The sequence below is a fragment of the Manis pentadactyla genome, chromosome 4 (assembly GCF_030020395.1).
Source record: "Manis pentadactyla isolate mManPen7 chromosome 4, mManPen7.hap1, whole genome shotgun sequence".
Taxonomy (NCBI): Eukaryota; Metazoa; Chordata; class Mammalia; order Pholidota; family Manidae; genus Manis; species Manis pentadactyla.
Genome location: NC_080022.1, coordinates 184,989,760 through 185,000,965, shown reverse-complemented (window position 1 = coordinate 185,000,965; position 11,206 = coordinate 184,989,760). Strand labels below are relative to the sequence as shown.

The 11,206-nt window shown below is 56.0% G+C and overlaps 2 protein-coding genes across 2 annotated transcripts; both read right to left on the bottom strand.

Moving 5' to 3' along the window:
- Positions 1-581: 581 nt before the first annotated feature.
- ZACN (zinc activated ion channel) lies at positions 582-3,900 on the bottom strand. Its single transcript, XM_057499541.1, is given in 15 exon segments — positions 582-805; positions 808-879; positions 1,001-1,030; positions 1,371-1,469; positions 1,472-1,501; positions 1,662-1,788; positions 1,790-1,870; positions 1,983-2,077; positions 2,080-2,098; positions 2,697-2,704; positions 2,810-2,979; positions 3,204-3,310; positions 3,435-3,479; positions 3,573-3,726; positions 3,863-3,900. Coding segments are annotated over 15 exon segments (1,299 nt in total).
- A 317-nt stretch (positions 3,901-4,217) lies between these two features.
- On the bottom strand, positions 4,218-7,658 carry GALR2 (galanin receptor 2). The gene is made up of 2 exons (XM_036900336.2): positions 7,157-7,658; positions 4,218-5,882 (listed from the first exon to the last, which is right to left on the bottom strand). The coding sequence occupies exons 1-2, from the start codon at positions 7,522-7,524 to the stop codon at positions 5,108-5,110; spliced, it is 1,143 nt and encodes a 380-aa protein (XP_036756231.2). The 5' UTR covers positions 7,525-7,658; the 3' UTR covers positions 4,218-5,107.
- Positions 7,659-11,206: the final 3,548 nt, after the last annotated feature.

Genomic DNA, 11,206 nt, shown 5'->3' with positions numbered 1-11,206 from the left:
GGCAGAGGAGGACAAAGGCCTGTACTCACAGCCGCCACATGTGGACAGGCGCAGGAGGGCAACACCAGCCTGCCTATAGCTCATTTCAGAGCCAGGCCTAGGGAACTCCCCGTTCAGCCCATATATGAGCCCCCAGGATTCAGAGGGATAGGTCACACTGTAGCCAGAGGGCCTGGAGAAAAGGCGAGCAGGATTGACCTGCTCTTAGATTTAGTGCAGAAAGCATATTCCGCATCACCCACAGTCCTGAAGCCTAGGGGTGTTCTGCCCCCCAGGCAGCTGGAGCAGGAATACTTGCTCTCCTTGCCATCTGGAGTCCAGCACACTGGCGGCAGGAGGTCAGAGCAGACCTGTCTTCCAGTCCCCAGTCAGGCCAAGCAGCAATGGTTGTAGAAATGGGGGCTGGGTGACTGGTAGACAGTGGTAAGAAGTTCAGGGGCAGAGTGGGGGCCTGGCACAAGGCGGGGCCCCAGCTCCTCAGGACAAGTGAACAGCTGAGCTCCATGCAGACAGACCCTTGAGGTGCACTTGCACTTGGGTGATGAATTTATTTCATATTGCTTGCATGCCAACAGGAGAGCTCAGGGTGCCTGAGGTCCTCCAGGCATAAAGGAGAGAGTTGGCCCCTCTCCCCTCTTCCCAGCACCCCTGTCATGGCCCTCCCCCAGGTCTGCAGCCCCAGCCCTGCTCTGGTACAGCCTGGGCTGCCCTCCATGGGGTGCAGCCTCTCCAGGGGCTGGGTCAAACTTGCACATCACCCACACCCAGAGACCAGCAAAGATGAATTGGCTGCATATCACCCCATCACATACACCAGGAAGATTTGCTCAGCAGCCTCAGCCCAGCTCTTCCTTGAGCCCTGTCCTCCTCTGGGGACTCCTGTGAGGAGAGAGGCAGGGAGAGGAGCTGTGCTTCGGGGCTCACCCAACATGCTCTTCCAGAGCAGAAGAGTAAACCCAAGGGGTGTCAGCCTGCAGTCCTCCTGTAGTTCACAATTAACGAGTATTTGGGTATGGCCCATTCTAGCCATCTTAAGTTGAAGAAACACTCCCGTAGAGAGGCTTCCTGGGGCACAGGGTTGTCTCTGGGAGTGTGCAGTCACCCGGGCCGTTAGGGAGGCTAACCTTGCCCCCTGCTCCACACCCACTTCTTCTGTGGGCAGACATGGTGGAGCCCAGGGACAGCAGAGCCGGCAGAGGGAGTGCAAGGAGCCTCTCAACAGCCTAGCAACCTCTGACCCTGGCCCCAGCCCCAGCTGAGCAGCCTGCCAGCTCTGTCCCTGTCAGACCTGCTTCTAGCCTCATTCCTTACCAGCCCCCAAGAAAGGGCCCCTGCCCACCTTCAGGATTAGGCCCCAGGTTCGTGGCCACGATCTTGCTATTCCCACCTCACGGCTGAGCTGGGGCTGCACCTGGCCCTGAGGTTTCCCTGGGCCAGCAACCTGGCGAGCAGCACAGACTCCATGGTGTGATGAAGAGCAGCAGGTTAGTGAAATAGTAAACTGGGTGGGGTGTGGGGGAGGGAGTCAGGGGCCAGGCCTGTGCCTCTAGTGCCCAGGAAGCTAAGCAGAGGCCCCCTGGCTCAGGTGACAGGAGGTGTGGAGGAATGAGGCAGGCCAGGCAGTGTGGTCCTGCCCAGGGCCATGAGGGCACAGGGCTTACTGAGCAGTGGGTTGCAAGAAGAAGAGCTGGGCAGAGCCACCAGGGAGGAGTAGAAGACGAGATAGCCCAGCAGCAGGGTCACCTTGCAGGCAATGTGCTGGGTGACCTGAAGGGGCAGCAACCCACCCGCACTTGTCCACAAACAGCAGCGCCTCCCTGGGCACCAGCAGAGCCATGATGGCCTTCGGTGCTGTGTTCTGCAGGCGGAGCTGGAAGACTTTCGAGCTGGGCAGGGGATGGGCAGTAGAATGGCGATGTCAAGCCTCTAGCTCTGCATCCTGAACACCCCACCAGCCCGCCATCAGCCACCTCCCTACTCACTGTCACCTGGAAGCAGGGCACAAGCTGCTGGGGTCTGATTTGGGTTTTCAAGTCCCAGGCTACATATTCCCCCTTGACGCCCACAGTCTCATTACCATGTGGGCCTGGAACTCCAGCTCATCACTGGAAGGGGTGAGGGTGAGAATGGTGACCTAGGAAAGGACACCCCTGCCCCCAAATCTCTCATGGGAGTAGGGGTAGGGACAAGCTGGAGCCCAGGGACAATGGAGACTTCTGGTGGCTGGGGGGGCTTGTCCAGTTGGAGGAGAGGCACCTTATCTGGTTCACAGATGAGTTTTCATTGTAAAAATAAATGAACTTTGCACCACTTATGAAGAGGGAGGTGGTGACAGACACATCCACAGGTGCATCACCTTGCACTGCACTAGAGGATCGTGGGGTGGCAGCTGCCGCACTTCCCAGAGGGGAGGGACCTGAGGGATGGGTGGGACTTCTCTACCAAGTTAGACATCACCTTGTGGGTCTGGGATGTTTACTGGTGGCTACACCTTCAGGATATTTCCAGGAATGAGGCTGCAGCAACCTGAGCGTCTGGGCTTAGCAGGAGGCCCCCTCCACTGCAATCTGGTCCAGGCCGTTGAAGGCAGTTGCCCTGGAGTGGCTGAGTGGGGGAGAGACGTAGGCAGGGCTGCCGGGTGATGGGCGGCTCTTTAAAGGGGAGAGGCAGGGTGAGAAGCTCATTCACTCCAGGGCCTCTTCAGCTCCCCTAAGCCTGGGGATTCAAGGATGTGAACATAAGCTGGCTACGCTCGTGTCAAAGGTGCTGGAAGCTCCCCCGCCAGCCCGAGTCCCTGTCCCATCAGCACCAGTGTTGCCGAGGGCGCAGAAGCTGAGGCTGCAGCTGCTGTGGTCCCCGGGGAAGTGGAAGAGCTCAAAGTCACAGTTGGTCTCTGCGGTGAGGGCCAGGTAGAGCTCGACATGGCCATCTGGGTCCACTCGGACCTGTGGCCTCTGGTCCTGCCAGTCCGCCCAGAGCCTGTGGGGGAGAAGCATCACAGCCGAGACCCAGCCCCTTCCCTGAAGGCAGAGCCCCACATACACCCAGCTGCAGTGGCAGAAGAGGGAGGGGAACGCGGGGCCAGTGGTCCAGGGCACCGGTGGCCTAGCAGGAGCATGGAGGGGGTGGGCGGATATTCACTAAGGGCCTCTGAGCCTAAATGAGAGGGATATGTGGGCTGGGTTCCTGGGGTGGGAACTCCCGCCTCCTGGACAGTGAGGCCCGGCATCCAGAGTGAGCCCCGGGGCAGCGTAACCACACGCTGCGGGTATACACTGGCGTTCCAGGCCAGGCGAGTGTCCAGCCAGGACTGGAGACACAGGAACGCCGCTACGGCTCCCGCTCTCCATGCACACACACGCTCCTCAGCTTGGCGGATCTGTGAAGCTGGGCTGGAGCCGTTCTGCTGTCCCCCCTCCGCTGTGAGTGCTCACCAGCCGAGGCAGCAGCATGGAAGACGCTGTGTACCGCAAGATATCCTGCAGGAGGGGGTAGCACATCACCCAGGGGTGGGCTCTGTGACACAGGAAGGCAGGACACCCAGCTCAGCACTTGGGTCCCGCTCCCTCCACTGCCTGAGGATACGTAGACACGTTTGACACAAACACCTGCATGTCCACGAGTAGGGGTGCACTCCCATTGTTCGGGGTGTGCTCCCACTGTTTGGAACCTGGGTGGTTTCCTGAACCTCCTGGGGCGGGTTGAGTTCGAGGAAGGATAGCCAGACTGAGGAATGGGGATCACCCAGGTGCCCTAGGTCTCAAATCCCAAAGCTTGTGACTGTTCACTGCCCTCCACTCACCAAGCGCTGGCAGACAGAAGGCATGCCCATGGACCGAGGGCAGGGAGGGTGCTGCCCAACCTGAGGAAGGCCGGATGGGGCAGGAGCTGCAGGGCCATCATCAGGGGATCTCGGAGGGGCTGGACGGAGCAGTGGTGCCCACGCTACAACCTCTATTTCGATCGCCTCTCTAAGGGACTGGGCAGCCGGTGGGAGGCAGCTGCTCTGTGCAAAGACCCTGGAGCCTTGGATTGGCACCCCACCCCCACCCACCTCAGGTTCTGCAAACACCCGGAGACAAAGCCCAGGACCCAGCCCCGCCCACCCTGACCCCGCCAAGGCTTTCCTCTCCTGCTCCATTTCCACCACCTGAAACCAGTTGCCATGTCCGAGGCCTGCCAAGCAGCCAGGGCAAGCACAGGAGCCCACACACACCTTTCCCTCCCTGGGCCCGCTACCCCTGCTTTTCCATAGCAAGCACCCACCTGGTTAAGTACCTAAGCCCTTGCCAAAGTGCCCTGTGCTCAAAGAGGTGAGATGGATACACCCTTGAGTATTAACACTGAACCGATTTCCAGTAAAAAGCTTTGGCTCGAGAACTCCAGGAACAGAGGTTAGCAGCTCATAAGCAAAGCCTTGGGGGCAATCCCGTTCCCCACGGGTTCTCAAGCTGCTCCAGTCCAGGGGTGCCTTGGAACCACCTGGAGAGGGACTAGAGGGCGTGGGGGGCTACTTCCGGACTTGGAGGAGAAACAGCCCTTGGAGACCTGATCCTGAACAACTGCAGCGAGGGAAGGAAACCCTAAGGCCGCGGAGCCCCAGGGGCCCCAGGGACCTGGGAGCAGGCAAGAACACCCTACACGCTGGCGCGTGAGCACTGCTAGAGAAATACACCTAGTGTCTGCGCCTGTCATCAGCTGACTTGGTTCAGCGCGCTTAAACACTGTCTGCGTTTGTCTCACGTATTGGCGGCTGCTGGTTCGCGGATCCATATACACAAGGAGTTTCCGTATGGCCACGTGCAAGGAGCCTTCAGTTGTCCCGCGCCCCCAGAGTCAGGGATTTCTGGGTAGTTCATAATTCAGCTGCCCTCTTTCCCTTGTAGCTCAGCAAAGCGCCCTACGCATTCATCCAGAGCTGCTACCCTGGGAAGTCCCAGAGGCTTCTTACCGCGGATCCTCCTGACCATGAGATACGCGGAGAGACAGCGGCCACTGCATGTGAACAGCGCGTTTTTATTAACAGACGAAACACCCTCCACGATCCCAACCTCTTCCTCCTACGGTTTAACATCCAAGCGTTTCCCCTCAATGTCCCCAGGTCACGTTAAGTGTCAGGATGCCGTTGGTCTCCCCAGGACAGGCTGGGGACCAGGCTGGCGGCTGGGCCGCTGAGAGGCTCCGGCCCAGGGGCAGATGGCCCTGCTGCCTCTCTCACGTGCGTCAGGTCGGAGGACTCGCGCTCCAGCACGCTGCTGCCGTGGGTGCCCTGCGCCGCGACGCACACGCGGCCCGAGACTCTGCGTGGGGCGCGGCGCAGCAGGCCGGCGCAGATCTTAAGGAAGCCTTTGCGAAAGTGCTTGGAGACCAACGCGTAGACTATGGGATTGACGCATGAGTTGGCGTAGGAGACCAGGTGCGAGAGGATGCGCAGCGCGTAAGTGGCGCGCGTAAGCGGGAAGCGGCCGAACCATACGCAGAGGATAAGCGCGTGGTGAGGCATCCAACAGAGGCAGAAGAGCGCGGCCACGATGACGATCATGCGCGTCACCTTGCGCTTGGCTCGGCGGGCGCTGGAGCCGGCGGCCACCGGGTCGACGGCGCGCCAGAGGTAGCGCAGAGTGCGCGCATAGGTCAGGCCAAGCACCAGCAACGGCAGCAGGTAGCTGAAAACGAACGTGCAGAGGTCCATGGCGCGGCGGCGGGGCGCGGTCCACGTCGGGTGGCACACAGTCAGGTTGGCCAACCGCGACTGGCGGTAGTAACTCAGGTAGGGCCCGGAGAAGAGCAGGGACAGCCCCCAGATGAGTCCAATGGCCGCCAGCGCGTTTCGAGGCGTGCGCAGCTCACGGGAATGCAGCGGGTAGCGAATGGCCAGGTACCTGAGGGTCAAGCCAGGAAGAGAGACGGGTGAGCGAGCGGGCTGATCCGCAGGGCAGGGCCGGACCCCTGAACCTCGAGCCCCACATCCTCTCTTGAGGAAAGTCCCCAGCGCAGAGCCGCACTGAACACTCCCGGAGCATCCTGGACACTCTGATGTGCGTCTAAATGTAGGGTAGGACCCGACAGCGTATAGGCGGCTTCTCTGCTTTTCCCGGGCGAAAAAGTCAGGAGGGCACCCTGAAGGTCGAAATGGCTCTGGGGCCCCGGGAGGCTGTGATTACCAGCAGTGACAGTACCAGAGTGTTACTCGGTGGGTCCCAGGCACCTTGAGGCTCTAGCAGCCAGCCAGGAGACACGTCAGTCAGGCAAGGTACCTCGAGGAAATTCCTTAGAGAAGCCGTCGCTGTGTGGATTCCACCGGCGCTCAGCGGAACTGGGAGGTATATGGGGAATGTGGCCTCACCTCTCTGCTTGTCGGGGGAGGTCAGGAGGACGCGGGGGGCGTAGGAGGCGGGGGAGATACCGGAGTCAGACCTGGATATCCTCCCCAGGAATCATTCAGGGGTTCTTCCAGGCTCCAGCAGGGGGTGGGGTGGGGGTAGGGGGGCCCATCGAGCGAGCTCCTCTCTCTGGCCTTGACCCCAGGCCTGGAGGTGGAGCGTAGAGTGGGGTAGGACCGAGCTGGGAACCCTCTGGTGCGTGCGCCCGTTCGGACTTTGGCGTGGGTCCCTCGCCAAGGAACCAAATTCCGCGGTCCGGATCTGAATCCACTGGGCCAAGCAAACCGTGACTTCAAGTCTAGCAAGGTAGAGGCGCCAGGAGTTTGACGCCAGGGAACCGTTGGGTCACGCACACGTTAACTGGATGGGCAACTCTGAGCAAGTTACTTATGGACTCGATCTCGTCTATAAATTGGGCACAGTATGCCCCGCATCCTCACAAGGGCACTTAGCTCAAGCCAGACCACGCACGCAAAGACGATTGTACCTGGAAATGCTGCTTATTGTCAGGCGTCGGTGGCGCTGGAGAGCTGAGGGTCTCCAGCCTGCAGACCCGAGGGCGTACCTAACCGAAGCACGCCGCGGTCCCCATTCTTATTTCTTTCTCCTCCGCGCCCGCTTGTCTTTCACTCACCCTCCCTCCGTCCCTTTGCCTTCTCAGCGTCCTTTTTTATTTCCTGCGCATCTCTCCTTGACCCTTGAGCGCCGCCCCCTCCTTCTCCAGTGCCTGCCTGGATTCCCGACCCCCTGAGGCCGCCAGGGTGCTCCTTCACCTGTCCAGGGAGACAGCGGCGAGCGTGAAGCTGCTGGCGTGCATGGTGAGGAAAATAAGAAAGTGCACGACCTTGCAGAGCAGCGAGCCGAACACCCAGCCGTCCAGGGTGTAGATGGTGGCCTGGAAGGGCACGCAGCACACGATGAAACACAGGTCGGCCACGCCCAGGTTGAGGATGAACAGGTTGGTGGTGCTGACCGCCTGGCCGCCGCGCAGCAGCACGGCCAGCACCAGCGCGTTGCCCACGGTGCCCAGAAGGAAGATGAGCGCGAATAGCATGGGCACGATGACCGCCTCAGGCTGCCAGCTGCCCCCGCCGCCCGCCTTGCCTGCGTGCTCGGCCCCCGGGCCACCCGAGACATTCATGGTGCCGCCGAACCGGAGGCCACCCGAGCTCCTACAGCCGCCTGGGTCTTTGAGAGCTCGCGGCTCCCGCGGCTCCTGGCCCAGCGCGACTAGGCGGAGCTACGGGCGGAGTGAGCCTCGCGTGGGTGCGGCGGGAGATGGAAGTGCGGAGGGTCAGGGGGAGATGGAAGTGCGGGGGTGTCAGGGGGAGGAGCAAGCACCGGAGGGGTGCGATGGTCCCCCGCGGCGGCCGGCGCGCTGGGGGCAGGGCTGTCGGGGGGTGGACCCTGCGCGTCGCGGCGGAGGCGCAGGCAGCCCGCCCGGCCTGCGCCCGGCTCTCCCGCTTCGTGGGCGCGCTCCTGCGCACGGGTCCGGGCTGTGCGGGGCTGAGCGGCGAACTGACCTTCCAGGCAGACGCCGAAGTGGTGGAGAGACCGCCAGCCGACTCCTGCGAGTGCCCTGCGTTGACTGGAGTGCCGGCCCTGGACCCCGTGGCGGCTCGCAGGGGGGTGAGGGAGCGGAGACGGCAACCGGCGAGGCGGGTGGGGGAGCCACGGTTTTCCAGAACTGGAGAATGGACGGCCTTCAGCGCGCTCCGCGCTTCTTCCCATTTCTAGCTCCCAGATGCGCTGAGCCTCATAGGAGCCCTAGAGACCCTTGGTGGGAAGGGTGGAAGCACGTTTTTGAGGGAACTTGGTCAGCTTCATCTCATTCCCTTCGCTCCCTCACTGAGAGCGTCTCCCTCCAATCCAATCTATTAATATTCATGGAACATCTCCTGTACGTCAGGCTCTGTCCTTGGCACTGTGCTTCAGTTTCTCTAGCTGTAAAGTGGGACAGGAGCGCCGTGGCAGAGGGCTGTGGTGGGAATGGAATAAGCTGCGTGAGGAGGTCTGCAAGCCAGTTTGCTGAATCTGAATGAACCAAACCTTTTTCTTTGCCTCCTTACCCTAGTCAGATACTCAAAAAGGGAAACTCAAAGGAAATACAAAATAGCAGAGTTCAATGCCCAGCAGCACTTTCCTAGATGGCCAAGAGGGTGTTTAGTTTGCAATAAAACTTAAATAGTTGTATCTAATTTTGATGTATTAGGCACTAAGCATTTGTGAGATGAACTATTACTGTTTCTATAAAATTTAACTCTTCCAGTTCACTGGGTCCAAAAATCACCACCTTCTGCCACTGTAGCTTGCTCTCTGAGTCACCTTTCTCTCCCCCGTTCCTTGGGGCCCAGTCAGGAACATTCTTTTTCCTCTTCTCCCCCACTCCCCCCACTTATCTAGGTCAGGAAACCTTATTCACACCACTGCCCTGCCTGCCTATTCACTGAATAGGAAGACAATAGCAGCTCGTGTTTATGAGATGTTTGCTATTCATTTAGTCGGTATTTATCAAGTACCTCCTCCATGCCAGGCACTGTTCTGGGTCCTTGGGATATATCAGTGAGCTCGACAAAGATCAGGACTTCCATGAGCTTCCTTTCTAGCAAGGGAGACAGGCAAACATAACTCAAGTTATTAATATACTGCAAGTTGGTAAGTACTTGCAGGAAAAGTAGCTCAGGTAAGGGAACTGGGAATACTGTGGTGGTGGTGATGGTGCAATTTAAAATAGGATGTTCAGGCAGATCTCATTAGCAAGGTGGCATCTCAGCAAAGACTTGAAGGGGGTGAAGGAGGTAGCCTTGGATCTATCTCGGGGAAGAACATTCCAAATAGAACAGCCAGTGCAAAGGCCCTAAAGCAGGAGTGTACTTGTGTCCCTAATCAAGGAGGCTAATATAGTTTAGCCGAATGAACAGAAAAAGACTGGCAGAAGAGGGGGTGAGAAGCACAGCAGCTCTTTTCCATTGTAAGGACCAGGGCTTTTAGTCTGAATAAAATGAGAAGCCACTGCAGGGTTTTGACTAGGGCACCAACGCAATATGACTTACTTAAAAAAATTTTTTTTATTGAAATATAATTCACATGCCACACAATTTACCCATTTGAAGTGTTCATTTGTTTTTACTATATTCACAGTTGTGGAACCATCAGCACAAAAAAAATTATAACATTTTTGTTTCTCCCCAAAGAAACCCCTACCCTTTGGCCATCAGCCAGCAACCTCCATCCCAAGCCCCAGTCCTAAGCAACCACCTTCTATCTATAGAACTACCTATTTTGAACATCTCATATAAATGGAATCACAAAATATGTGGCTGCCTTTCACTCAGCATAATATTTCATAATACACGTTGTAGCATGTGTCAGTACTTCATTGCTTCTTAGGATCAAATATTCCATTGTATGGTTATACCGCACTCCATTCCTCCATTCATTTGTCAATGGACATTTGGGAAATTTACTTTTTTAAGATTTATTTTTGTGGTAAAATATACAAAACATACAATTGAATCATCTTAAACATTTTTAAGTGTATGTTTCAGCACCGCTAAGTGTATTCACATTGCTGTGCCACCAACCTCTGCAAGAACTTTTTAATCTTGCAAAACTAAAACTTTATACCCATTAGAATATACCTTCCCATTTCCCCTGCATCCAGCCCCTGGCATCCACCATTCTCTGGAGTTTCTTGAATTTGACTCCATGAGATACCTCATGTGGAATCATACTATATTTGTCTTTTTGTGACTACCTTATTTAGCACAATATTTTCAAGCTTTATCCATGTTGTAACACATGAGAATTCCCTTGTTTTTAAGGTGAAATAATATTCCACTGTATGGATATACCACCTTTTATTTATCCTTCGAGGGCCACTGGGTTGCTTCTATTTGTTGGCTACTGTGAGTATGCTGTTATGAATATGGATGTGGAAATATCTCTTCAAGACCCTCTTTCAATTATTTTGCATACATACCCAGAAATGGAATTGCTCCATCATATGGTAATTCTTTAATTTTCTGAAGAACCATCAAACTGTCTTCCACAGTGGCTGCACCATTTTACATATGCACCAAGAGTACACCAAGTTTCCAATTTCTCCACATCCTTGCCAATACATGTTATTTCCTGTTACAGTTGATTCTTGAAAAACATGGGGTTTGTTTTCAAAAACAAAAACATGATGACCAGGCAGTTGAAAACTCATGTACAACTTTTGACTCCCACTAAAACTTTACTACTAATGGCCTGTTAACTAGAAGCCTCTCTGATAACATCGCCAATTAACATGTATTTTCTGTGTTGCATTATATATAATTCTTACAATAAATTAAGCTACAGAAAATGGTCTTTCAAAGTATCTCAAGTCTCCAAATATTTTTCCAATATTTTAAAAATCCACGTATAAGTGCATCCACGCAGTTCAACCCCGTGTTATTCAAGGGTCAATTGTATTTTTTTTTTAAGTAAACACCTTATTGGGTGTGAGGTGATAGTTCACTGTGGCTTTGATACACCCTAGCGATTAGTGATGTTGAGCAGAGACTTTAAAATACGTTTTATTTAGTCTTCCTAACATTCCTCTTTAATTCGTTATCGTATTTCCCAGATGACAGATAAGGTTTAGAGAGAAAGTTATTTGCCCAACATTTCTCCCAACCAGCTGCAGCGGAGCCGCAGGACTCAAGACTCCAGAGCCCGCGGTGCTCTAACTGCAGAGCAAAGCTTCGAAGTGTCCCTCCCCTCAGCACTCGGCCCGCGGACAGCCGCCCCGACGTCCAGGGAAGCCACGGGGACCCTGCAGGCTGAGAAAGTTC

Coding starts and splice junctions, on each gene's coding strand:
- GALR2 (XM_036900336.2), bottom strand. CDS start 7,524: ATGAATGTCTCGGGTGGCCCGGGGGCCGAGCACGCAGGCAAGGCGGGC. Junction 5,883..7,156: donor GCCGCTGTCTCCCTGGACAG/GTGAAGGAGCAC, acceptor CTTGACCCTCAG/GTACCTGGCCATTCGCTACC.